Below are 27,705 nucleotides of genomic sequence, written 5' to 3'. Positions count from 1 at the left end.
AAACCAATCAAGTGTAAAAGTCAATTTCTCTATGATTGAAAAAAAAAAAAAAAAAAATTTAAGGCCCTTTCCGTGATTATATATTTTATAATTTTATAATATGCTCATTTTTATTTTATTTTTTCATAAAAATTATTAAGAAAAAATTAAATTAACAGTTTTTAAGGTTTTATGAAATGATACTCACTAAAATTATGGACTAAAGGACACTTGCCTTAGAGCTTTGTATAAATGCAACAATAAATCCAATGTTTCATGGACCAAACCATTTTTACAAGATGACTGACCTGCTATGTAGTGAAATTGAAAGTACAACAACCCCTCTCACCTTTGTTTCACTTTGAGTTAATTTGGTAGTTTTTATTTTTGATTTTGGTTAAATTACATTTTAAAATTTTAATTATTACTATACTGATATATGGGCTTAAAGTGCTTGAATCTGTTAAAATAAATGCAAGCCTTTGAAATTCCTTCTATTTGAATAAAGAATGCCTACTATGAGGCATACAAATTTTTTGTCATGATGGTAAAGATGTTTAAATTTTGATTCTTAACAGACATGAATGTCCTTATATGTGGATTAACTTGCATGCAGTACAAGTTCTATGTTGATGGAAAATGGGGATATGATGAATCTGAACATCATGTGGCTAGTGATTATGGGATTGTGAACACACTACATCTGTCTACGGATGACATGGATGCTGATAATGATGCCTTTTCGGCATGTGGTGAGTCAGATATACCATATGCTTGAAATCATGATTACCATGATACTATGGCCCTTCTCGTTGTCTTTTATATTTTGTTATGATTTTGATGGAAGTCAGAAATTTTAGTGATTACTATATGTCTCTATGGGCTTGACTTGAGGAGTTGTTTGAACTTTAGTGTTCTTAATACCCAGCCAAGCTTTGCTTATTTGAAACCTATGAGCCTATGAAGCAAGTTTTTATTTGGTATCTACTTCTTTTTCATTATATTACATTAGAATTTCATGTGTTGTAAATATGTAATTATTGTATTAATAAATTCCTTTTAAATTAAACTCATCTTTTATAGGCTAAGCATTCTTTGTAGGTGGTGAGTTTTGATTTTTTTTGAAGAGCCGTGTGTTTGGCTTGAGCACAGTAAATGCTTTACATTAGAATTTCATAACTGTTTTGTAGTGGGTTGTTGAGTGTGAGCAAACGGGTGGTTTGCATGGTGATATAAGGTGCTTTACATTGATATTGGGAGTGTTGATTGTTTTGTGTATTTTTGAATGACTATTTTGAACAGATTTTTTCAGCCCCTGCCCCACCTTAAATTCCCTGGTGAAAGCCATCTTGATGTTGGTAATTTTGCTTAATAAGAAAGTGAAGAAAAATTAAAAATATTTGGTTCTAAGATTCTATTTTTGGTTTTCCCCCCTGTTTTGATTTTGTTTATGATATCAAGGCCTCTTGGTTTTTTGGCTTTAGTTGTTTTACCAGCAAGATCACATGCATTTTGGATTAGTGATATTCTTGTCTATTAGTTGGTAATGTTGCATTTGCAAGAAAAGGTAGGTGAATGTGTTAGGCGAAGAGAATATAGCACGTAGAAGCTTATAGAGTCGGCAGTTCGATAGCTTAATGCTTGCCAGAGAGAGTTCTATAGCCCTTAGGATAAAGACATGAGCATAGGATTTCATAGAGAGTGCCTTTGGGCTCCTCTGAAATACCCAAAAAATTCTTTGTATTCATGTCAGGATTTCGCGCTGAGGAGGCCTCTTCGCTCCGTTGGGACGAGCTGGTCGAGATGTGGTGTCCAGTCACTCACATGGGTGAGGGCTGCGCTATGCCACCTGTCCTTACCCTGGTAGTACTGCTTTAGCAAAGCTAATGGTAGGTCAGACAGGTCTGGGACCATATTTCCCTTCATAGGCTGGAGCAATCCTTGCGTTTACATAGCTATGCCCTTTAGTTGCGCATGTTCAACCTAGGCAAGACCCTACTTGCTGGTTTATCCATCATTCAATCCACAACAAATCGGATGAAAGCCTGATACTTCTCACCTACATAAATGAGATTGAAAAAAAAACTACCATTCCGTCGAATCGGAAAAGGTTTCGAAGAGCACAGAAGGTCAGTTCGGTGGTAAGATCTGAAGGGGAGATTCACGGGTAACTTCGGAGGGTGGGGAAGGAAGAGCTGTCTGCTTTTTCCAAAGTTACCATCTAACTAATTTGAGTCTCCTTGGCTTATCGAACCAGCGTATTCCCATTCCTCCTTATGATGACTCCCAGTAGAGAAAGCCTAAATTTGCCGATGTGGATTGAAAGGAAGTTGGGGATGGACATAGATCCTTCCGCCTATCCGGAGTGTTGGAAATAAAGCAATGGTTTTTGTATTTTTGATTTCCTGATCACTGGAAGCAATCTTCACTGGCACAAGGATTAATTATCATGTTCACAGTATTCACCAGCTAGTTCTTTAATATTGATCTACTAAACATGCTAATAGTATAATGTTTAAATTTGATGGTGGTGTTGTAGGCTATTGAAGTGATAAGTATAGTGAAATCACAGTATTTACCGGCTAGTTCTTTAAAGAAAAATGCTAGAACCACAAATATGCTAATAGAATGCTAGTACCACATTGCTCTTTTTGTCATACTAATCTACTAAATATGCTAATAGAATAATGTTTAAATTTGATGTAGTGCAGTAGGCCATTGGAGTGACAAATAAAGTGAATTCACAGGTTGAAAAGACATGCATTTAACTATATCAGTATATGTTCATTAAAACTGTAGACCACTTTCATTAGAGTATTTCAATAATTTCCTTTGTGGCCAAAATGTACCAAGAGGAAGAGAGTAGTTTAATTTCTTAAATCTTGTTTTGGGGGGGGTGGGGGGGTGGGGGACAATGAAAGAAGTGGATTAGTTTTATTCTTTCACTCTTGAGTTCTAAATGTAACCACTTCCCATGTCATTCCTCTCTCACAATATTTCCATCTATTTTAGTATGAGTGTGTAGAACTAATAGAGAATTACTTTGAGGTTCTTGTCAATTTCTCCATTTATAGATAAAAATATGGTATAGAATCTAATTTTATATCATTTCTTGTGTTTTCGGACATATTAACTCATGTAATAATTTATTACATTTTTTTGTAGCATTCTATGAACAACAAAGGACTTAAATTGTATATTGAATTGTGTATTGTACATGGTAGGAAAAAAACATTAATTATCTCTCATTTTTTTGTTTGGGATGTTGGGACTCAACATGTCTATTGTCTTTCTGTTATTTTCCAAAAGAAAGATTCTCCTATGATGCTAGACTGTTATCTTTTTGGTTTGGAGAGTAGAAGAAAGAATTAAGTTTTTTTTTTTTTTTTAATTTTTTAAAATTTTTAAAATTTTGTTTTAATAACAATCTGTTTGTCTCCATTTAAATTCTATTGCTTTAAGTTCATGATATGTTTTTTAGATGAGTGATATTTCGTATGTATTAATGATTTTTCATTTGCTTTAAATTCTTTTACTTTAATTTCTTTACAAATATCTTTGGATATGTTCTTTGTTATGATTGTTAATTTCTTTTGGAGAATGAGTCTTGATGTAGTTTAAGTTTTGTTAAATGCATAAAGCTTTCATATCTTCTTAGTTATGGTATTTTTGAAAAATATAAATGTTAAAATTTTACTTGGATGTTAAAACTATTTATTAAGCATTTTTGTTATCTATTTTAGTTGACCTTTACATTGGTTTATGCTCTTTATTTCAGGTCAAAATATCGCATGCCTTGGGTTATAGATGATGTCGAGGGGAGATATATTTCATTGCAACAAAGTTTTAGCTTGGTTGCATATCTTCATGAGGAATTCGTTATCATTTGATTAGTATTTGAGTGAATAGATTCGAACTTATATTATGTATATAATATTGAACTTGGGTATTATTTTCCTTTATTAGTAGTTATTGATTGAGCAGTTGTTATACTTATATGAGTATTTGTGATTGAAAATTTGTGATGCGTATAGAATTGTGGTTTGTTATTTCCCAACAAGTACCCATGTAAAATTCAGAATGTAAATATTAAAGAAAAAAATGAAAAATATTATTAGCGACGACAATGTCATCGCTAATATTTTATCATATCATTAGTGACAAACAATATCATCGCTAATATGCAATTTTTAATGATGACATGTTTGTGGTCACTTATATATCGTTATCTGTGACGACAACAAGTGTCGTCGCTATTAATGATATATCAATGACCACAAACATGTTGTCGTTAATAATAATCTACTAGCGACGACAAAAAAATTTGTCACTACTAATGAGATAGTAGCGATGACATTTCGTCTTGGGGTCTCGAGTTATTTATGATGACAATTATCATTATTAGCGACAATTTTGTTGTCGTTAATAGTATTGTATTTGCGACAACATTAATATCGTCACTAAAAAACTTTTTTGTAACCAAATTCGTTTAACGAAAGTTAGCGACGACATTTTTTGTCACCAATATAATTAGCGACGATATTTAAAGCATTAGCGACGACTATATGCCGTCGCTAAAGACCAAATTTCTTGTAGTGTATAGTATGTCATTTGCATAATTTGAATACAAATGCCTCTGAGATATGATATATTGTGACCAACATTAAGAAATTTATTTGATAAAGAAAAGGAAATTAGGAGCTCGCAGATTCAATTGTGTATGACTGTGAATTTTTTTACTTAATCTAAAAAAGAGCTCCCCTAGCTCCACCCAAAAAATAAAAAATAAAAATAAAATAATTAATATAGACATTGAATTTTCATATCCAAGCCTTACGCAATATTTCCTTGATTTTGGTTTTTGTCCATCATCAGGCATTTCTCAGAGGGAATCGATATCTACTTTGATAATGTTGGCGGTGAAACACTTGATGCAGTGCTCCTAAACATGAGAACCCATGGTCGTGTAGCTGTATGTGGAATGATCTCACAGTATAATCTTGATCAACCCGAAGGCATAAAAAATGTGATGCACATCATGTTCAAGCGCATCCAAGTTAAAGGATTTTCATTTCACGATTACCATCACCTCTATCCTAAGTTCTTAGAAACTGTGATGCATTATATCAAAGAGGGGAAGCTAGTGTATGTGGAAGACATTGCTGAAGGCCTTGAAAGTGGTCCAGCTGCCCTGGTTGGACTCTTTAAGGGTCGCAACATAGGGAAACAAGTAGTTGTAGTAGCTCGAGAATAATTCATCCTCTACTTTAGTCTCTACTTATGTGCAGTGTCTTCCTAGTGTTGCTTGCAAAGCATGTGTTTTGAGGGTTGGCACAATCCAAATGGTTTATTGGGTTGAAAAGAATAAAAGCATTGCAGGTAACTAGCTGATGTCTCATGCGATGCACGGGTACAGTATAAATTTACTTTAAAATATTTTATTAAAAACTATATCTTTTTATATAAAATTATCTTTATGACTATGCATAATATTTATTCTTAATATTGTTGCCTCTACCATTGCTCCCAACCATGAATTATCTTCCTCCTTAGATCAAAACTTGTCAATAACATAACCTAAATCTCCCTCTAAGATGATATCTCTTACAGCATATCTCAATTTCAAAAGTAATAGCGTAGACAATCATTGTTAGTTTTGCTTTCTCCAAATTCAAATTGCTCTCCCTTTACAACTCAATGCTGTAATGAACGACTTGTTATCATTTGTTTTCAGACTTCCTCAAGTATCACATTAGAGATAAAAACTAATTAAAATTTAAAAGATAAGAACTCTTTATTTTGTTCGGTTCATAATTTTAAGACTTCCTCAAGTGCCACACTAGAGATAAGAACTCTTCAAAATAAGGTATGTGTCTCAAACATGTGTATTATTTATATGCTTCCAAGCCATACGCTTTTGATACATACTGCCCTTCATTTTGGTTTAAGAACATATGCTGGTAGAATCTAACGGATCATTGAGGTAGAAGGCCGAGGTGTTACTTTCTATGTAAATATTTGGGCAAATGAATGATTAAAATTAGTATCTTCTTATATAAATTTCACAAGTTTCTCATTATTCTATATGAGAAATATAGGGGAATGTGAAAGAAAATATAGTTTTAAAATCTAATAAATTTTAATTGTTTACAATTATATGTCCAATTTGGTTGATCAATACCATAAGGAATACACAATAGAAAAAGGAAAAAGCTTCAATTCTTATTCCTCAAACTTCCTCATCAGCCAAGCAAAGGATTTTTTTTCTTCTATAGTCAAATCATAAAATCAATTACAATTGAAGCTATACATAAAAACATACTTTAACCTTATGAAGTTACGATCAAACAATAAAACTACAAAAAATTATGTCTAAAAAATTGAAGAATTTGAATTATATGAGCAAAAAAAAAAAAAAAACTACCTAGTTTCAATGATCTTGACGTTGGTTTTCATCCGCTATTTCACTAAGCCATAGCCATAGCATTTTTCTCAAGTTGCTAAAGAAGCATTTAAAGACCAAATTGGGGCTTCTAATCTATAAAAGAAGTTTGTTTTCATGTCAAACATTTGAAATAGTGATTTTTTTTGGTTTTTTATTAGACACACCCAAAAACATATAAAACCAAAAATAAACCTTTAGTATAAAAACAATAAGAATTGGAGAGACAAACATCACTACACAAATGAAGCCAAGGAGGCAAAGACACACACTTAAACAACAATAATATAATATTTATATAATTCTAGAACTCCATCTATGCTTCTCACAATTTGGCATACCATCAGATTAAATACATTAAAAATTAAAGAAAAAATAGGCACGAGTGAAGCACTTACAGTATCCAAAGAGAGAAGAAATTAACAAAGCTTGAGAGTGAAAGACAAGTTTTGTAAGTGTGGAGAGCATGTCCGTGTGGTGGATTTAAGGGCTTTTCATCTTCTGCACTCATTTCTTAAGGTTGAGACAAAACCACATGCACGACATGACCAAATGTATGGGAAAGAGAAGAGACAGAAATAAGAGAATAGCAAGAGGTGAAAGGAGACATGGGTTTATGTTATTGTGTAATTGCACCAGGTATGCTATAAGACATTGTAACACCCCATTATTTTATTACTTATTTCTTTCTTATACATAAATTAAAAAGGAAGCCCACAATTAAATGGATTTAATTGATTTGGGTCTAAGATATTTAAATCAAATAATTATTGTGGTATAAGAGGCCCAACTGAGATGTCATAGGTAAATATATGGGCCTTAATAAGTTTAAAAAAAAAAAAAAAAACCTTGCCTTTTATCTGAGTTATATGTGTGTATATATATAAATAGGAGATCTCCCCTCTTTTAGTGGCACTAAGCAATCTTCTTGTTTTCAGTCTTCTCTGCGGTTGTGCGTGGGAGAATCAGGTCAGCCCTCCTCATTTCTTGGGTTCTTTTATTTATGTGATACCTAGCAAGTGTCTATATAGCTTAAGGGCTATTGATATCTCACACACCTAAGATAGAGAATGTTTATGTATATTAGTCTTTGTGCTGCACAGATCACAAGTGGTTAGGTTTGGACTTAGGAAATTAGTTTGTCACCATGCTAATGAGAAAAAGCTGCTTATGGCTTACTATATAATTGCACCATCTATCTAAGTTCACAATCTGTCATTCAAGCACCTGCCAATGTTCAAAAACTTGTCTAGCTTTATCATTAATCTGGCAGCATCAGGGGAATAAAGGGCTAGCTATGGGATTGATAAAATTAAGATATAATATTAGCTTCAACTATATATTAGATTGATTAGATATCCATCATTCAAGATTCAACTATATTGGAGTTTCATGAATATCTATGATTAAATTAATGGGAAAAAATCTTATTGGGCAGCAATATTTTTAAGCCAAAAATCTGATTAGGCAGAGCCAAAAATCTAATTATGCAGAAATATTTGTAAGCCCAAAAATCTAACACAGCTGAAGTGTATCTCAAAGAATCTAACATTTCCATAGGCGTTAATATTGATAGATAAAACTATTTGAGTGTGAAAACAGAGTTTTAAGTGGGAAATTTATAAAACTATTTGAGTGTGAAAACAGAGTTTTAAGTGGGAAATTTGTGTATTGATGGACCTATTTTTGGTGTTGCTAGGTTTTAATTCTACTAATTTATTGTGACTCAAGGGTGGTTGATTTCATTTTTGCAAATAAGAGGTAATTGGTGTTTACTAACTTTTGGGGATTTTCCCAAAACAATTTCGATTATCAAATTATCCTTATATCAAAGAAATATGTTGATATTCTATAAATATATCAATATCCTATAAATGTTTGATGTGCACATTGTATGGAAATATTAACTATTTGTTATATGAAAAACTTGTGGGACAACCTAAACTTATTTAAATTTGTATGTGTGGAGAAATCTTTGTATTTTTGAGTATTATGACTGGATTATTTGTTGTGAGCATCTTGAAATTTGTTTTCAATTCTATAGTAAGTCGTTATTAAAAGCTCAGTGTTGTATTTAGTTCTTAGCAAGAGACAATCATATTGTAACTAGTTCTTAGCAAAGGACAGTCTTATAGAAAATGGGACAGTGCACATTTGATAGCTCCTTAGCAAGGGAGTGTACCATTAAGAATCCGAAGAGGGAGCTCCTTAGCAAGGAAGTGCACCTTTAGGTTCCAAATGAGCCATCCTTAAGAAAAAGGATGAAAAGGAGGTTCCAGTTCTAAAAAGGGATAGCATAATCCTGTCAACGGGGCATAAATGTTGACCATGAAAAAAGCCTAGGAAAATTGTTTACATGATGGCATTGATCCATTATGATGGCTCACAATATAATGATATTTTTATATGAAATATTTGATGTTAAAGTACAATTAGATTTGCAACTTTTAACTTTTTTGTATGGAATATTCATTTAAAAGGTTTGTTTCCACACCCAAATGTTAGTGAATTCCACTTATTGAGTTATCTCACCCCCTTTTATTCCCCCTTACAGATACATTAAAGAGATCATTAGAGTAGTGGTTCTTGGAAGACAACAGTTACAAATTATATTGTGAAACTGAGGATTTCATTATTATTTTTATGGTATTGAATATTATACTGGAAAATTATTTTGAGGATATTTTATCTTTGATGGGATTAGAGCTCTGATAATTGTGATGAAATTTTTGGTTGTTGGTTGCACTTATTTAATATTTTTATGGATTATTTTGATTGAATAGATTTTTATTATTTATGATTTTGGGGCGTTACAGACATGAAGGGAAATTAGAAGTGGATTAGTAATGTCTCACTTAATGATAGAGTTTTTTGTTTTTTGTTTTGGCTGAATGCACTTATTGATAAATTTTAATGTGGAAGATGGAGAGACTATTCCAAAGGAAGGTGCCACTTGGCAGATAACGTCTCACTTAATGATAGAGTTTTTTGTTTTTTGTTTTGGCTGAATGCACTTATTGATAAATTTTAATGTGGAAGATAGAAAGACTATTCCAAAGGAAGGTTCCACTTGGTAGAACTTCATACTTTTCCACGGGAGATTTTTGCTTTTATATATAAGTATTGATGATTGATTGTAATTCCTGTTTGTGATGAGTGTAATCTCCTTGGAATAGATAGAAGGGAAGAGATTTTGTGGCGTTGCAGAAAATGCTTTGGGGCATTTGCCCTTGTGTCTTTTGTTTTAATGTTGTGAAGAGGAGAAGACACTTGAAATTGACTTACTGTTGTCAATAAGCAAAAATTATTAGCATCATTTGGGTTGTCCCATATCTCTAAGTAGATGTGAGTTCCGTTAACATAACTAATAAAGTCTATTGTCATCAAATAAAAGATTCAATGTTCAAATTTACCCCACCTATATAAAATATTGGTTGATATCTTAGCTCAATGATAATGAAGAATCATCATGGAGTGAATACTATAAATTGAAATTTTATTGTATCTATATAAAAGAAAAATGTCAGAGAATACTAATACTTAGTTCTACTCAAACTTTCATTTATTTTGGTTTTATTATTTGTTTTGGAAAGTAGAGGTAGGGTGGCACAAAATTTCATTTCATTGTCCTCCTTTTTCCACTTTTAATGTCTCTTCATGTAAATTTGCTTTATTTTACCTTCTAGGTAATTATATATAATTTTCTTCTAAGAAAAATGGTAATCATATATAATTTAATGGACTAATTCGCTATTATGATTCAATTATGCACAGAAAACTTTCTCAAAATAATAATAATAATAATAATAGAAAAAAAATTTGATAGTAGTATAATACTTCAACAATACTACCATTTAAGCTTTCTGAAAAAGAGAATAATACATATTTTTTGTTTATTTTATTTATAAGTTATAATTTAATTAAATATTAGTTTTACATTGATACTCCCTTTAAAAATCAAGCTATCAGTAATTTATATTGTTTTTTTTTTTTTTTAATAGTCAAAATTTCTGTTACCCTAAGAGGTAATAAATTTAAAATTCCATTTATAAAAATTTTACAAATGAAAATAATTAATGTTTTATAGGAAATTATTTTAATATATAGCCATGATTTACGGTTTCAGTTATCTATATAAATTAACTATAGTATGAATAAAATCTTTAATATTTAAATTTTAAATCCTTACCCAAAAAAAAAGAAAAAGAAATATAAAGCACCCTCACAGAGTGCCAGTTAATGCCTAGTTTTGAAAATTTTGGCAAACTAAATTAATAACCTTAATTCTGCTAAGAAAAATTAATACCATTAATAAATGTGAAATCAAATTGATAAGGTAACCTTAAAATTTCATTTACAGTTTTAGATGTGTATTATAATTAACAATAAAACATTTATTTACTTTTTCAGTTTCCTTTAAAAAGGACAGGATTAAGAAAAGTTTGGGGTGTGTTTGGATATTGCGTATTTGTTGAAAATTGAAAACTTATTGCTGAAAATACTGTAGCAAAATAATTTTTAAAGGTGTGACTAATGCGATGGGACCTAAATTTACCTATAAATCTTTGTTTTGCTGAGTTTGGTGGAAAAGTAAACAGTACCTATAAGACTCACTAAAAAAAACACAAAACATGCAAATTGGGCAAAACGCCCAATCCAAACGCACGCTTAGTTGTCATTTTCAACTAATTTGCTATGCCATGGTTGCAATAACTACAAGGCAAAACTTTCTAAACCATTGTCCCACCAACATCCAAAAATGGAGCAGTCATTGAAAATTTGGTTATTTCAATTCTGCAAATTAGGTGGGTTAAGCAAGTTAATTTTAGCATGTGTTGTATATTAAACTTTAAATCTATTTTACAACTTACATTTAAATTTAAAAAATTTTTATTTCCTCCAAATCCTATAAACCATTGAAAATATCATAATAATTGACCAATTTTCTCATAGGTCAAAGTACATATGTAATTCACTGCGCATCCTTGGTGCGGTGGTCACTTTACAAGTATAAATGCTTGTGAGGAGTAAGGACCAGGGTTCAAGTCTCTAGGAGGGAGCTTCACACACATATACACTTAGATTAGGCTAGAGTAGAAATTCTATCTTGTATAAAATAAATAAATAAGTACATATGTATCAACCTATAAGCAAATTCTAACCTTTTTCTACAAAAAAAAAAAAAGGGGGGGGGGGGGGGCTAAAGAACAACATCCATGTAACAGTATATATTTACGAATATTTTGAAAAATTGAAAGAAAAAAAAACGTGTACTTTTCATATTAACATTTGTAAATCAAAGAGTTTTAAAAAATAATTAAATTTAATATGAGAAAAATATTTTAAAAAGATTGTATACACATATACATATATATAGATGGATTGGATCAGGTTTTGGCAGTTTTAGAAAAACTCAACTTGCTATCCAACCTAACTTGCCATTTTAATATTTCAACGCACCTAATTTAACTGTATATCAGTTTCATATCTAAGCAGGGTAGTGTAAACTAATTTAATTATATATCAGTTTCAAGGACGGAACCAGGATTTGAACCTGGGGGGGGGGGTGGGGCAAAGCACTTTATTACCTAAAAATTTAAGTCAAGAAGGAAATAATATGAACCAAAAAGTTGAAATTTACAACATGATATTCTAACCTTTTTAGAAGAAGAAGAGGACTTCGGATCTCCGATTTTGGTTAATTGGAATTAATATGTTGATTTTTATCACGTTGACCAACTCATCAATATGATAATCTCATACTTTTGGATGCAACTGAAAATCACACTAATGAAGTTTTTCAAAATTTTGTTCAATAGTTTTAAAAAATTGGGATATTAATATTAAGAGTTGGCAATGCTATATCATCAATATTGGCTTCTAAAAGAATTTTGCATATTATCTTTTGAAAAAAAAATTAAATATTGTAATTCACTTTTCCATAATTTATAAATATATTTAAAAAGTCATATAAATTGTTGTAACCCTCGTAAAGGAATTTTTTTTTTTTCTATGAGATTTTTTTTTATTATGAATTATTGAATTATGATATTGGTGATTTGAGGATTTTTTGTTGTGCTGTATTTAGACTATGGAGGGTCCATGGACCCAAAGAAAGGCTCAAGTGATTAGTTTCTTTTACGCTATTTGGACCAATCCAAAAATTTGAGAGGGCCGATTATAACAATTTCACACTCAAACTCTATAATATGAGTCATCCTATAAACTATTTAAAATTTTCAAATAGTGGGTCCGTCTCTGATCAGTTTCATATCTAAGTAGTATCAAATTGATACTTTTATTACTTTAATACCTTAAAATTTCATTTACAATTTTAGATGTGGTATAATTAACAATAAAACAATTATTTAGGGTCCATTTAGTAATGTTATTCTAACAACATTATTTGTATTTTTTGAAAATATGTATAAATAAAAAAAAAATATAAAAATACATTATTTAAATACTAAAAATTATTATTTAAATAATCATAACAAACTAGCCTTAATTTCTTGTTTCTTAAAAAATGACAGGACTAAGATTAAAAATAAATAAATAAATATTGTACTTCTGGTCTGAAAAGATTCTTACATAAACAACATTGACTTGGGAGGACTAGGAAAGTTCAGTTTTCAACATAGTAAAGTCCCGGACATAAAAAATTTTATAATTTTTATCACAATTAATCACGTGGCGAATTATGGATAGGGAATGCATAGACCTACTATTTGACTTTTACCATTCACAATTTATCAATTAACAAATTGTGACAATAATTGTGAAATTTTTTATATCATTGACATTTTCCTGAAGTCCCCCAAAGTGATTCGTCACTGCTGACTCTCAAACCCAATAATCATTAGTAACGTAATTAACAATGGTACAAATACAGTAACATCTTGCCCCGTAACCAATTACACGTAATCCTAGATACAAATTAATGGGAAATTATTATGTACCGTAAACTTTTTTTTTTTTTTTTTTTTGAGAAACCTCCCTTCTCAGGGAGGGAAGAAAAACAACTACTGCAAATCTTTAACAACAAAGCTGAAAACATTTGGTGGCACTTCCTCCATCCAAACTCTTAAAGGAAAAGAAAACCTAGCATCCCTAGCTAGAGCATGGGCTACATGATTGCCCTGCCGCCTTACATGGATGATAGAGGAGGACTGAAAATACCCCCTTATAGACATAAAGTCTTTTACTAAGTGGCCTGTCAATGCATTAGAAACCAACCCCGACTGCAAGCATTTCACCACTAATTCCGCATCCCCTTCAAAACAGACCCAGCTAAAGCCTAGCTCCCTTGCAAACAGAGCTGCTCTTCGAGCCGCCATCATCTCGAGGACCTCAACTGTTGCTGGCAGCCTAACCTGTACCGTAAACTTTCATAAATACGTATTTTTACCATTCACATAAATCCTATTAATTAAATTTATGAAAATATTTGATATAAAAATAATAAAAAAAACGAATTTATGATACTTTGAAATTACCTACTAATCATTTTCCCAAATTCATATCTTCCACACGAATGTCACACACACCCACACAAAAACGAAAAGAGAGAGTGATTGCAGTTTGAGATAGTGGCAATGGCGAGTGTTGTTGGAGAGGAAGTGAGCAACAAGCAAGTGATATTCAAGGACTATTTCACTGGTTTTCCCAAGGAATCAGACATGTACTTGACCACAAGTACCATCAAATTGAAGGTTCCAGAGGGTTCCAATGGTGTTCTTTTGAAGAATCTCTACTTGTCCTGTGACCCTGTCATGCGTATCCTGATGCAACGAGTTGTTCCTAAGGGATTCTCCAATTACACCCCTGGTTCTGTAAGTTTTTCTGTTTGGTTCCCCAGAAAATTACTATATGGGATATGGGGTTCTGATAATTTTTACTGTTTTTGACTAATTTGAAGTGGGGTTCTTTCAAATTTGGAGATTGCCCATAATATGATAGTATAGCAAGATGGTATTTTGAGTTCTTTGTCTTTTCCTATTTGGAAATTGGAAATCTTGGGTTCCAACTTAAGAATTTATATATTGTCCATGGTGATTCATGGTTGAAAAATTAGGTAATTGTTCAATTTCGCAATTGGGTGTAGAAATTAAAATACAATAGAATGTGTGTAGCGGAATCTCAATTAAGAATCTTTTTTCTTTTTTTTTTTGCAAATGAAATGATGAGAGATATATATTGTTCATCGTGATTTATGGAAATTTTTTCAATTTGGAAATTTAATTTAGAAATTAATGGTATTAGAATATTTGTAGTTGGAATCACAATAAAGAATCTTTTATTGGTAAATAAAATCATAAGATATAGTTGACGATGAATGCAGAGAATGTTTTTGGTACTTGTGGAGGTAAATGACAGAAAAGAAAGAAAGCAGAATGCTTGAAGAAGAATAACCTTGTTAAACATTTTAGAAACTACTAAAAGATTAACTAACTCCTTGTACGACTAAAAGAGATTAATGATATACATACATACATACATACATATATGTATATATATATACATGCGCATGAGTGACTGCTTGTTAAAAATTATGTTGTGTACAACTTTGAGCTTGCAGTTGTGAACTTTTCTTTGTGAAAACTTGCAGCCGATAAACGGGTATGGAGTGGCTAAAGTTTTGGATTCTGGGCATCCAGACTTCAAGGCAGGTGACTTAGTTTGGGGGTCTGCTAGATGGGAAGAGTATAGCCTAATCACAGCAACCGAAGGCCTCAGAAAGATCACTCACAGTGATGTACCCCTTTCCTACTATACAGGACTTCTTGGTATGTTGTTTGCTTATTCTATAAAGTTTGGATTGACCTGAGATTTAGACAAAGGTGATTGTGCTACATACCCTTTTGATATGCTTGTCTCAAAGAGTAGTTTCATTAATTTAAGATCTCCTTTGATTTTGTGGACATCTTGATCAATTATCCCTGTAAATGTGCACTAATCTTCTAACTTTGCCTTTTCATTTTAAAAAAGGTATGCCTGGTATGACCGCCTATGCTGGTTTCCATGAAGTTTGTTCCCCTAAGAAAGGAGAATATGTCTTTGTTTCAGCTGCATCCGGTGCTGTTGGCCAGCTTGTTGGACAATTTGCAAAATTGTTGGGTTGTTATGTAGTTGGAAGTGCTGGAAGTAAAGAAAAGGTATATTCTATTTGGATATATACTTTTTAGTACTCACTGCCCTTCTTTATCTACAAGCTGCTCTTTATCTGAATTCCACAGTGGGTAATTTGGACAGTATGGAATCTTCCTTCCCCACAAACCTTTCCTAAAAACATTCCTTTTCTCCTTCTGTGATTGTGGAGTGTGGCTGGTGGGATGAATGTATCATTCACATAAAAAAAAATAAAATAAAATAAAATAACTATTTTTAAGTATGAAAAACTCAACTTTCTTCTGTGATGACTTTAGGTTGATCTATTGAAAAATAAGTTTGGATTTGATGATGCTTTCAATTATAAGGAAGAGCATGACTTGGATGCTGCTTTGAAAAGGTCAGTATGTCATTTGCATAATAGGAGTTTAAAATTGTAATCTGAAGCTTGAAGCAAATACAGTTTCCTTGGCAGATTAGGTTGTTCTTTTTTAGCATTATTTTAACAAACTGGAAGGGCCATTACTTGATATGACACCACATATATTATCAACAACTGGCTTATTGAAACTTCTAGGCCTTGCCCGTAGCAGCTTTAAGGTTGGGCTAATCCTTGGTGTATGGTCTAAGGCTTAAATATAGAAGTATCAAGCAAGTGAAAATAAAGAAAGATGGAAGGTTTTCAAGTACGTCATTTTATTTTGTAACATTAATTGTGGTAGTTGGTCCTCAATCTTTTTAATAGCTATTCATCATGATGGAATCACTATCAATTCTTTGTGATGTAGGCAATGAAGTGAATCTAGTGATTTAGATGACTTATATTTTAAAATGTTTGGTACAGATAATCTTGCTCATTTGACATGGTTTTTCTTTGTGCTGCCCACAAACCTGATTTTAGTTTGTGAATATGAAATATAGTGACCAACATTTAAAAAATTATCTAGTATCTGTCTAATAAAAAATATCAATCTGTAATTGATACCCATCCATTAGAGCCTTGGTGATATTATCTTCATTCTTTGAAACATACATCAGTATTTTGATCTTTGAAACACATTATTGGTTTGTGTCCATCCTCAGGTATTTCCCAGAGGGCATTGATATTTACTTTGAGAATGTTGGGGGTGAAACACTTGATGCAGTGCTCCTAAACATGAGAGTCCATGGTCGCATTGCTGTATGTGGGATGATCTCACAGTATAATCTTGATCAACCAGAAGGCATAAAAAATTTGATGTGTCTCATATACAAACGCATCCATATGACAGGATTTACAGTTCGCGATTACTATCACCTTTATCCCAAGTTCTTAGACACTGTGCTGCCTTACATCAAAGAGGGGAAGATAACATACGTAGAAGACATAGCTGAAGGCCTTGAGAGTGGTCCAGCTGCCTTGGTTGGACTCTTTAGTGGTCGCAACATCGGAAAACAAGTGGTTGTAATTGCTCGTGAATAATTCTGCCTTGTGTTTTGTATCTGCTTCTACTGTTGTTGGACTGAGTTATCTGCATAGTATTACTTGTGTGCAGTGCCTTCTAGGTTGCAAAGAAGTGTGTGAAGTTGGCTCAAATGGCTTATTGGGTTCAAAAGAATAATAGTGTTGTGTAAATCCTGTATGTGATGAGTGTATACTCCTTGGAATAGGTGGAAAGGAAGAGAATTTGTGGTGTGGCATTAAATGCTTTGGTGTCTTTGTCCTCGTAACTTTTGTGTTTATTGATGTAAAGAGGAGAAGACAACGCATTTGGCTTACCGTTGTCATTGAGTAAGAATTAGCATCATTCAGGTTGTTCGATATCTCTAAGTAGATGCTTATGCCTTTTGCTTAAGCCTTATATGTGGTCATATATCTTCAGGTTCATATAAACATATGGAGTTCTGATGATCTCCTTAATTTAGGTCCTCGATTTAAGACCTCTCTCTCTCTCTCTCTCTCTCTCTCTCTCTCTCTCTAAGTCATCCCTTGTTTTGAGTTCCAGACGAGTGGTTGAAAGATTCATTTTCTTCTGCTTGAAGTTTACCAAGCATGCTTCTTCGTCTTATGGGCCTTAAACAGAAAAGGATAATTTCTGCAATTTCTTATTCATTTAGGATTTAGCTAACATGACATATTATTGAGATATAAGATATGAGGCTTTTCTTTCATTGGATAGAGTTTACCTCCAAATCAGTTTGGAAGAAACTTCATCCAACCCACCATGTGATGATTCAAATGACTATTCATGTCTGTTTTACTATGGTGATAGCTGAAGCTATGATTTTATCAGTGTTGTAGCTGCAAGGAAGAATTAAGAACATGGTTCTCAAGTTCCTTGGCCAAGACCTCCTTATTTTTTCCCTTTAAATGTAAGTTGAAGGAATTCAACTCCGAATTTAACCTCACAGATTGAACGGAGAAGAATGCCATTATATCACATGGCCAATGACCAATAACCAAGCAGTATTTCCATTAATTTTTAGTACAATTGTAAATGATTTTAAATTCAAGAGATGTAAAAAGTACATACACGCATATGTTAGCATTTATTAAGCAATGGACAATTTCTCTTTATTTTCATTCTATATATATATATAGGAAATAATTATTCTCCATAAGCACTAGCCCCAACCCAACAAACTAACCTGATCTTGACCCTCAAAAAAAAACCTTCCATAAGTCAAGAGTAGGATGGTAATCTGACACAATGGTACATACTACATTCATACAATGTATGATTGAATCATTCACGAGCAACTACAACTACTTGTTTTCCAAAGTTGCGACCACTAAAAAGTCCAACAAGGGCCGCTGGACCACTCTCAAGGCCTTCAACTATGTCTTCCACATACACCATCTTCTTTTCTCTAATGTAAGGCAGCACAAGGTCTAAGAACTTGGGGTATAGGTGATAATAATTGCGATGTGTATATCCTTTCATTTGGATCCACTTGAATCCGATATGCAACAAATTTTTGATTCCTTCAGGCTCGTCAAGATTGTATTGTGAGATCATTCCGCACACAGCAATGCGACCATGGTGTCTCATGTTGAGGAGCACAGCATCAAGCATTTTGCCCCCAACATGCTCAAAGTAAACATCAATGCCTTCAGGGAAATACCTAGAGATGGCAAACAAAACAATAAAGTTAGTGATGAATTTTTTCATTGTTTGAAATGTGTCCACCCAGTCTCTGGAGATAAACTAAAGAGATAATATCTGTTGGAGGAATTGGGAGTATGAATGTTGAATGGCATGGCCAAATTTTGAGTTTTTTTATTCTTCAACTAATGTGGCACATTTTGGTTCATTCACTGAACCAATCAACTGGATAATGAATTACTGTGGATGAACCAGGCTCAACTTGAAAAATCCTATGCAAATTATGTTGTATGTTAGTTACCTTTTCAAAGCTGCGTTCAAGTCATGCTCTTCTTTGTAATTGAAAGCTTCATCGAACCCAAGCTTATTCTTCAATAGATCAACCTGATGCAGAAGAAAAAGTAAGAGTTCATTTGAAGGATAGACTCTTCAATTCACAAAATAACAAAAAAAGAAAGAAAGAATCAAAGAATGAGAAAAGAATCAGAATTATTGTAACATATAGTATATAAAATGAAACTATATACCATACGACATCTCAAATAGCAATGATTGTGTGCTATACCTTTTCTTTACTTCCAGCACTTCCAACCACATAACAACCCTCCAACTTTGCGAACTGTCCAATAAGCTGGCCAACTGCACCAGAAGCTGCTGAAACAAATACATATTCTCCTTTCTTAGGTGTCCCAACCTCATAGAAACCAGCATATGCAGTCATACCCGGCATACCTGTGGAGAAACAAAAAATCCTCAATTCAGGTGGATAATTGAAATTCATTCAAAAGTGAAGTAACATGACCAAGAAAAAAAAATTAAACCAAAGAAATTAAACATTGATTTATACTCCTTTAATTAACTTTGTGGTTCAAGTATCTATAATTGACCACACAGATTTCAACTTGATTTGCTGAAATTTGTAGTAGTTTTGGAGAAAATTATCAGTAAGAGGTTACATCTCTAAAACTAAAGCAATTAACAATATATGATGTATATGGGCATGCACATTACTATATGTGTACCGCAATCAATTTATTCCAATTCTTACATCAATTTTAGCTTCATTAACAATAGACCTTACCGAGAATGCCAGTATAATAAGAAAGAGGTACGTCAGTGTGTTGGATTTTAATGAGAGTATCAGTTGTTTTAGTGATTAGACTGTACTCTTCCCATCCTGTGATCCCCCAAACCAAGTCCCCTGCCTTTAATTCTGGATGCCCAGAATCCAATACTTTCGCCACACCATACCCGCAAATTGGCTGCATGTGTATATGGTTTCACCAAAATTAAAAAACAAATTACAAGTTCAGTATCACATGTATACACCATGGTATGAAACAATTACTAAAGCTAGTACAAATTTTAGTATAAAAAGTTTAGAAATAGACGAGACAATGAATTTGTCAGAGACTCAGACGTCAACATATTATAATTGTCTTACTAATTCATGACATATCTTATACAGTCATATAGTAAAATTTATAGTATTCCTTAAAAAACAAATTATAGTATTCTTCAGAGTGACTTACGGAGCCAGGGGTGTAGTAAAGATTTCTGGAGGGACCCATAGCTTTCCTCATATCGAATTGCATGGTAGGATCACAGGACAAATAGAGGTTCTTCACCAAAACTTCATTTGAACCTTCAGGAACCTTTAACTTAATGGTCCCAGTGGTCAGGTACATGTCTGATTCTTTAGGAGAACCAATGACATAGTCTCTGAATATCACTTGTTTGTTGCTCACTTCATCTCCAACCTTCACCATTGCTACTTTCGGTCACTCTATCACTCTATCCTCTTCAAGAATCAAATGTAGAACTTTTTGTGTCAATGTTTTTTATGTGTTATGGTTCTTCTCTATGGACCACAAAGTTCTATTTATAGAGCACATTTGGAAGAGAGAAATGAAATATGTTTCAGATGGAGTTCCATGCATGACGGCTGACGTGTCCGTGATGCAAAGCAAATGCATAATACCCTTAGGTGCACGTAATTGCTTACGCTATAAATGCTCTGAACTTTGAATAGTCAACACTTTGTACCAGGGACTTGAAGCCTGAGAAGTGAGAAGTTCACCACTACTACAGTTTTAGGGGTTCTAATTACAACTTTAAAAATGTAGATTATATACATGAATATGGGATTATCTAACCCTAAATTGTTTTTTTTTTTTTTTTTTTTTTGGGGTACCACGGATTTTGGGTCCAGAATGCTATGATTCTAATCAATTATTGGATCAGTTTACATCACTTTTTGCAAGTTATTTTATTTTATTTTTTAAAGAAAGTTTTAAATTTATAGTGTCCGCTTTTAATGATTACTCTTTATCATCATGCCATAATATCTATTATTTTTTATAATTGCACTTGTTACAATTTAGCATTGATTAAATTGTTGCTTGAAAATTAGTCTTATATTTAATTTTATATCAAATAAGTATTTGCGTGATTGAATAAGACTGTCTCTTTGCATTGTAAAACTAAAAGAACAAAATTAGGTTTTTAATTACTCTCTTGGAGTCAAGAATGGGAGCCCACAAATCAAATTAAACTTCTTTTAATCATGTGTGACTTTCGTTTATCTTACATTCCTTTCTAGGCTCGCCAAGACTTTAAATCAAGTCATCTTTGTCTTTCTATTATCTTTGTCTTTTCTTTTTTCCTTTTTTTTAAACAATAAGTGACTTTAATTTCTTGCTTTTTCTTTTTTTATGATATTTTTCTTTAAGAGAAACTTGTAAACAATTAAATTAGAACATTTCCGTAGTTTTCAATTAGCTCAAGTTAAAGGTGTTATTGGGAAGAAGAAGAGATATTATTGTTGTTAAAGATAAGGTGGAGAGAAGATAACAATGTTTGTTAATTATGTTTGTATAATAATAATAATAATAATAATAATAATAATAATAATAATAAAGGGTTTGATGTTGTGCATTTATTTATTTATTTATTTTTGAGAAACAAACACACGCACACAAGGGAGAGAGAATGTGTTTTAACACAAAGGCACACCACAACTCCACTCAAAAGTCATGGTAACTTTTAAGAGAGGTTGTGCATTTAAATAATAAGTCAGTTAAAATAGGAAAGGTAAAGTTTCAATTTAGTTAAACTCCATTGAGGCTGGTGTGAATGCTACTAAACCAATGAATAATTATACACCTCCAAGAGAACAATAATAGTTATTCCTTAATATGTGCCATAATATAAAGAATTAATATATTAAAAAAAAAAAAAAAAAAAAAACTCAAACCTCTCTGTGGATATAATTGTTAGGTTCTGAAGTCTTAGGATTTTATGTATTTAGAACTCTAATTTGTATTGTTGGCAAATCATGATCAAAACAATATGTTTAAAAGTGTTTTAGACTAGCTCAAAGTTGTGCAGTTATGTAAAGTTGGAATTGAGTTAAAGCAGGAAAGCATTGTGCCTTTCGGCCTGGCTCAATCGATCGAAAGATAGGCTCAATCGAGCAGAATGATTTTCTGCAGATTTTTCCAACTCAGCCCTAAGTGTTTTAAAACGTTTTTAGGGTTTCTTATTTTGTCCTAGGTATAAAAGGTAAACCCTAGCCACATTTTAGTGTTGCTCATAATTGCGGTTTGTGTAAATCTCTTGTGAGATCTAGAGGAGTTTTCCTTTACACAAACTTAGGGTTTTCAATGAGAAGATTTATCTACACCTTGATGATCAATTCAGTTGTTGCCATTGAAAATTAAAGAAAACACAAGCGGGTGTGCTTGTATCTGGTGGTGAATCCAAGAAAGAAGGAGTTCGTGGATTCGGAGCTTGCACGTGGTCGTGTCAGTAAGTTCTATTGGTTGGTAGTAATAAGAAGTCGACTGTGGGGGCTTGTAAGTCTTATTGTATGAATTTCGATTCTTTCAAGATAGTGAATTCAAGTTTACCTTGAGGATAGCTAGATCAAATCCTCCCCAGGTTTTTACCGGTTTGGTTTCCTAGGTGATCATATCTTGTATTATTTATTTTCCGCTGCTTTGCATGATTTGATCTTTGTTATTGTGATAACCTAGACTTGTTTAATTGGACTAAATAACAACTTGGCTAATTACCATGTTAAATCAATTGTTTTAAGGGGTCTAAAAACTATCAATAATAATTACAAAAATAACTATCAATAATAATTACAAAAATTAGATAAAATACTCTCTCTCTCTCTCTCTCTCTCTCTCTCTCTCTCTCTCTCTCTATATATATATATATATATATAATCTCACCGTTGAATTACATGTTCTATATGTTCTTAATAATCATGCCAATTTTCATGTCAATTGGATGTTATTTACCATTCGATCTATAAAATTATCTTTTATCTATTATTTTAAACTACAAAAATTTGAATTTAAACAATTGATTGATGACATGACTATTAATTTTTAATCACTTTAAAATTTTGCAAACATAGAGAATGTCCAAATATAATGCTCTCTCTCTCTCTCTCTCTCTCTCTCTCTCTCTCTCTCTCTCTCTCTCTCTCTCTCTATATATATATATATATATATATATATATATATCTCGATGACAGGTTTGTGTCCCTCCCGTGTTTGAGTCATGTCACACAATTTTTCAATAATAATAATAATAATAATAATTTAAAAAGGACACAGCTTGGACACGTATATAGAAGTGTCCCAATCATGTCTTTTTTGTGTGTCAATATTTTTATGTGTAATGGTTCTTCTCTACGGACCACAAAGCTCTATATGTAGAGCGCATTTGGAAGGGAGAAGTGAGATAGTTTCCAAATTGAGTTCCATACTTCACGGCTGACGTGTCCGGGGTGCAAAGCAAATACATAATATTCACAGCTGCACGTAATTGCTTACGCTGTAATTGCTCTAAACTACGAATAGTATCCCCTCCCAAAAAAAAAAAAAAAAAAAACTACGAATAGTAAACAGACTCTACACTTGTACACCATGGACTTGAAGTTCTCCACTACTGCAATTTTCATCATTAACAAATTGATATGGGTTCTAATTACAACGTTAAAATGCAGATTATATACATGAATATGGTACAATTGATTTTTTTTTTTTTTTCGTAAATTATAAATTACCCTTTTAAAGTTTGGGATGTTTGAATTTTAATTTTTACACCCTAAAGTTTCAGAATTTGGAATTTACCATTTGAAGTTTGAAAGTGTTTGGATTTTACATCCTAACATTTCCGAATTTAGATTTAACCCTTAACTTTTAGGTGTGTTTAGATTTTACTCTTTAAAGTTTGGGGGTGTTTGGATTTTACACCCTAATGTTTTAGAATTTGGAAGTATAAAATCCAAACACTCCCAAACTTAAGAGACTAAAATCCAAATTCCGAAATATCAGGGTGTAAAATCCAAACACCCCCAAACTTTAGGGAGTAAAATCTAAATTCTAAAACATTGTGAGAGTGCCTTTTTCGTGACACTCAGGCCCAAGGATCCCGGGCCTGAATGAAAAAGGGAAGGATTTGGTGAACCGGGCCTTGACTCACCGCAGCTAACGAGCTGTTTAAGAATCAAGTGAATGCAGAGAATACTCCTGACAATATAAAGAAAAATGACAAACAAGGATATCGAAGAGTGCCAAAAATTAACAACGTAAGTTCAGAAGGAAAGAAAAACAGGATTAGCAAGACGATTAAAAAAAAGTGCTGTGGGGATCCTGGGAATTATGAAGCAGTGTTTCATTAATACATTATCTGTTTGATTACAGAAAGCTCACTAGAACGTGATACAAGGTCCAATCAAGCTCAAAAATTGCAGTCTTGAATGGCTATTTCAGCTTTCAAAACTTGCAAAGTTTGATTCTCGTTGAATCCGAGTATGTGCAATAGTGGCCTTTACAGGATATCGGGAAGCAATATTTGTTTTTTTCCCTTAGTATTTTTCTTTCTGCACAGATTTTTCTGATAGTTTTTTCCTAGAAAATCTCTTCTTTCTTGTGTTTCTTTCTTTTTCTCTCGCTGCCTTCTTCACAACCCATCCCCTCCTTTTATAATGGAGTTTTCTGGGCTTCCCGGGGAACCGTTGGTTCTCCTGTTTTATTCTTTTGCAAACAGAGCATGTCCTGTCCCCATCGTCTCGGTAAGTCCCTTTTCCGTTTTCTCTCATTCTTTCCTTCTCTTGGTTCTGATTCTTTCGAAAGCTTCTGGTTAGACATCCTCTTCGGGATGTGCTGAGGTATGCCCTTCTCGGCATCCCCATTTCTGGCGTCTTCCTCTTTTCCCTTTCTTTCCTATTTGGGCGGAATCTTGTTCTGCCATTTTTGAAAGTCGTTTGTTATCATTCTTCTTCCCTGTCCTGGTTCCCCGAGGCCTTTTCTGTCTGTGCCATGAGAGGTCGCTCGCGTTTTTTGCTTTTATTTCTTGTTTTCTTCTTCTGTCTTCTTTCTATCGATCTGTCCCAGTCTTCCTTTTTCTTTGTGCCTGAAGGGATCCATGCCTATTGATTGTTCCTGAGGATCCTTGCTTCTTTATACTTTGTCGTGGTCTCTTTTTTGGATGCTTCTTTCTTTTCTGGGCTTCAGGATCCTCTGGGCCTTTCTTTTATTCCCCCATGGGTCTTTCGTATCTATTGCTTTGGGCTTAGCCTGAATTTTTCCTTTTGGGCTTGGCTTGTTCTTCTGTTTTGGGCTTATTTTATTATGACCCTTTTTTAGACCTCAACATTTAGCCCCCCGAGCTCGTGGGTTGCCTGAAACCCACGCGTGAGTGATTTAGGTTTCCTAAGATTTTCGTGGTATCCCCCTTTTCTCAACTTCTACTGGGTTCCCTTCCTTTTTACTTGGGATCCCGGCCCTTTTCTGCTGCTTTTAGTCACCTCCTTTTTGCGTGTCGCATTCCCTTATAATTATTACTTTTTTGCAGCTTCCTCTTTATACGGGACGTAGCAGTTGGGTGTTTGAGGTAAAACTCCTCTACCCATTTTTCTCGTTTCCCGTTATTTCTCATTAATAACTGCTGATTAATCCCTTATTCAAATTAAATTTTTTGGCAACTGCCGCGTCTTTCCATAAACTGTTTTTCCCAACTACTATTTGCGTCTTTATTGTAGCCTTTTCATCTTATCACTTTGCTTCTCTGAGTCTTTCACTCTTTGTGTTTTCTCTTTCTTTTTCTCTTCTTCTCTGTTACTCTGGTCTTCCTCCCTTTCGCACTTTCAATCTCTTTTTTTTTCGTGTTGTTCTGATGGCTTCTTCTTCTTCTCGAAAGAGGAGAGAGCGTACTCCCAGTCCTTCTGAGGGTGAAGGTTCTTCTGGTTCTGCTCCGAGTGATTCTCACGAGGTTACTGAACGTCCGGCCTTCCCTTTACGGGATCCTTGGTATTCTCTCAGTTTATTTTTCCCTCATATATCTCATGGTGAGGCTCCTCCATCCCCTCACGTTTGGATGTTTTCTGGCCAAGCGGGTTTCGCTAGTTTCGCCCAGGTTCCTGATCCTAGAGAGATTTTCGATCTCCAGATCAGACAAGGAATCCGAGAGGCGGTTCCTATTTTCTTTGATTTTGTTCCGGGAAAGATTCAGGGCTGGCCTATATGGGTAGACAAGGAACTGTCTGATGCTGAGTTTGTGGGTCGTTTGGAGCGCGCCGGTATCCTAAAGGCAGTGGCTATTTCCAGAAACCTTGAGGGCTTCAGAGACGCTAAAGGGCTCAGGCATCTGGTACGTCGTTGGTGCCCTTCCCTTCATACTTTTTTCTTTTCTACTGGTGAATTGATGATCACCTTGGAGGATGTGGTTAATAACTTCCTTCTCCCGGTGTTTGGTGAAGAGAACCCCTTTGATATTAACCTTTCTAGTGAGGATCTCGTGGTAGAAGAAAAATTATTTGGTCATTTTGGTGGTCGCGCCGCCTCTTCTGGTGGTAAGCCGGCTAGGATGGGGAGATGGGTGATGACCCTCTCTCGTGAGAAAGATAAGGAAGTGAGGTGGGCCGGTTTCCTGACTTTTTGGCTTAGTAAGTTTTTGTTTAGTGAGTTCCCTGGGTACGGAGTTAAGTCTTCATTTTTTCCGTTGGCAATCAAGTTGGCTCGAGGTACCCAGTATCCTTTGGCCCCTCTGTTTTTGGGTCATGTTTACTCTCAATTGGACCAGCTTCATGGAGATGAGGCTGAGGGTGATTCTTGTTATGTGATCACTTCATCTCTTCACTGTGCTATTCTTCAGATTTTCATGTGGGATCGTTCTGCAGCTACTTTGGCTAAGTGCAGGAATTTGAAATTTGTGAAGGACAAGTTCCAAGGATCCCCCGACATAGTGAAGGGTCTTTGTGGCAATTCTACCGATGCCTTTCCCATTATTTTTCGTTGGATTAGCTTGAAAGGTGGTGGCCTCAATCTTGTGGAGTTGTTTGACCAAGCAGGGAGCTTATATTGGAGATCCCCTCGTGAGTTTGGTCCTGGCTTTGCGTGTGATTCTGTGTTGTCTTCTTTTTTATCTTCTACAGGTAATACCTTTGACTTGCGCCGTGGCGATGAGGGTAGTCTGGCTTATCTTGCCTGCATTAGCCCCTCCTGGCTTCCTGTGCCTTCTTCAAGTGGCCCAAAATATACTCATTATTCAGTACACCGGGTGCTCCGACAGTTTGGTTTTGACCAGGACATTCCTCCAGTTTTTAAGGATGTGGTGCCATCCCTTCCTTCCTTGGATCCTTTCCTGAGGCTGCAGGCCTTTTCTTATTGGTCTCGGAGGAGCCCCCAATTTGCAGTGCCTAACTCCCAGAGAGGAGTCTTTGCTTCTAGTGGCTATAAGTCTGGCTTATCTTGCCTGCATTAGCCCCTCCTGGCTTCCTGTGCCTTCTTCAAGTGGCCCAAAATATACTCATTATTCAGCACACCGGGTGCTCCAACAATTTGGTTTTGACCAGGACATTCCTCCAGTTTTTAAGGATGTGGTGCCATCCCTTCCTTCTTTGGACCCTTTCTTGAGGCTGCAGGCCTTTTCTTATTGGTCATGGAGGAGCCCCCAATTTGCAGTGCCTAACTCCCAGAGAGGAGTCTTTGCTTCTAGTGGCTATACCAGTTATTGGAGAAGAGTACAAAAGTCTTTTGTTGATTATGTTGGCTCTGGTACAATTCGAGA

General features: G+C 33.9%; 2 protein-coding genes and 1 long non-coding RNA gene across 3 annotated transcripts; 2 read left to right on the top strand and 1 right to left on the bottom strand.

Moving 5' to 3' along the window:
* The first annotated feature begins 699 nt into the window (after positions 1 to 699).
* LOC115965886 lies at positions 700 to 3,931 on the top strand. The gene is made up of 3 exons (XR_004086216.1): positions 700 to 731; positions 1,063 to 1,130; positions 3,758 to 3,931. It is a non-coding gene; the product is annotated as an uncharacterized LOC115965886 (long non-coding RNA).
* Positions 3,932 to 13,923: 9,992 nt separating this feature from the next.
* LOC115965883 (2-alkenal reductase (NADP(+)-dependent)-like) lies at positions 13,924 to 17,434 on the top strand. Its single transcript, XM_031085178.1, has 5 exons — positions 13,924 to 14,253; positions 15,030 to 15,207; positions 15,410 to 15,576; positions 15,847 to 15,929; positions 16,613 to 17,434. The coding sequence occupies exons 1-5, from the start codon at positions 14,017 to 14,019 to the stop codon at positions 16,989 to 16,991; spliced, it is 1,044 nt and encodes a 347-aa protein (XP_030941038.1). The 5' UTR covers positions 13,924 to 14,016; the 3' UTR covers positions 16,992 to 17,434.
* A 601-nt stretch (positions 17,435 to 18,035) lies between these two features.
* Positions 18,036 to 20,450, bottom strand: LOC115965882 (2-alkenal reductase (NADP(+)-dependent)-like). The gene is made up of 5 exons (XM_031085177.1): positions 20,148 to 20,450; positions 19,697 to 19,877; positions 19,181 to 19,347; positions 18,917 to 18,999; positions 18,036 to 18,634 (listed from the first exon to the last, which is right to left on the bottom strand). The coding sequence occupies exons 1-5, from the start codon at positions 20,382 to 20,384 to the stop codon at positions 18,256 to 18,258; spliced, it is 1,047 nt and encodes a 348-aa protein (XP_030941037.1). The 5' UTR covers positions 20,385 to 20,450; the 3' UTR covers positions 18,036 to 18,255.
* Positions 20,451 to 27,705: the final 7,255 nt, after the last annotated feature.

Source organism: Quercus lobata, chromosome 10 (assembly GCF_001633185.2).
Source record: "Quercus lobata isolate SW786 chromosome 10, ValleyOak3.0 Primary Assembly, whole genome shotgun sequence".
NCBI classification, from domain to species: Eukaryota; Viridiplantae; Streptophyta; class Magnoliopsida; order Fagales; family Fagaceae; genus Quercus; species Quercus lobata.
The sequence above is the reverse complement of the archived record's forward strand: the minus strand, read 5'-3'. Positions and strand labels throughout refer to the sequence as shown.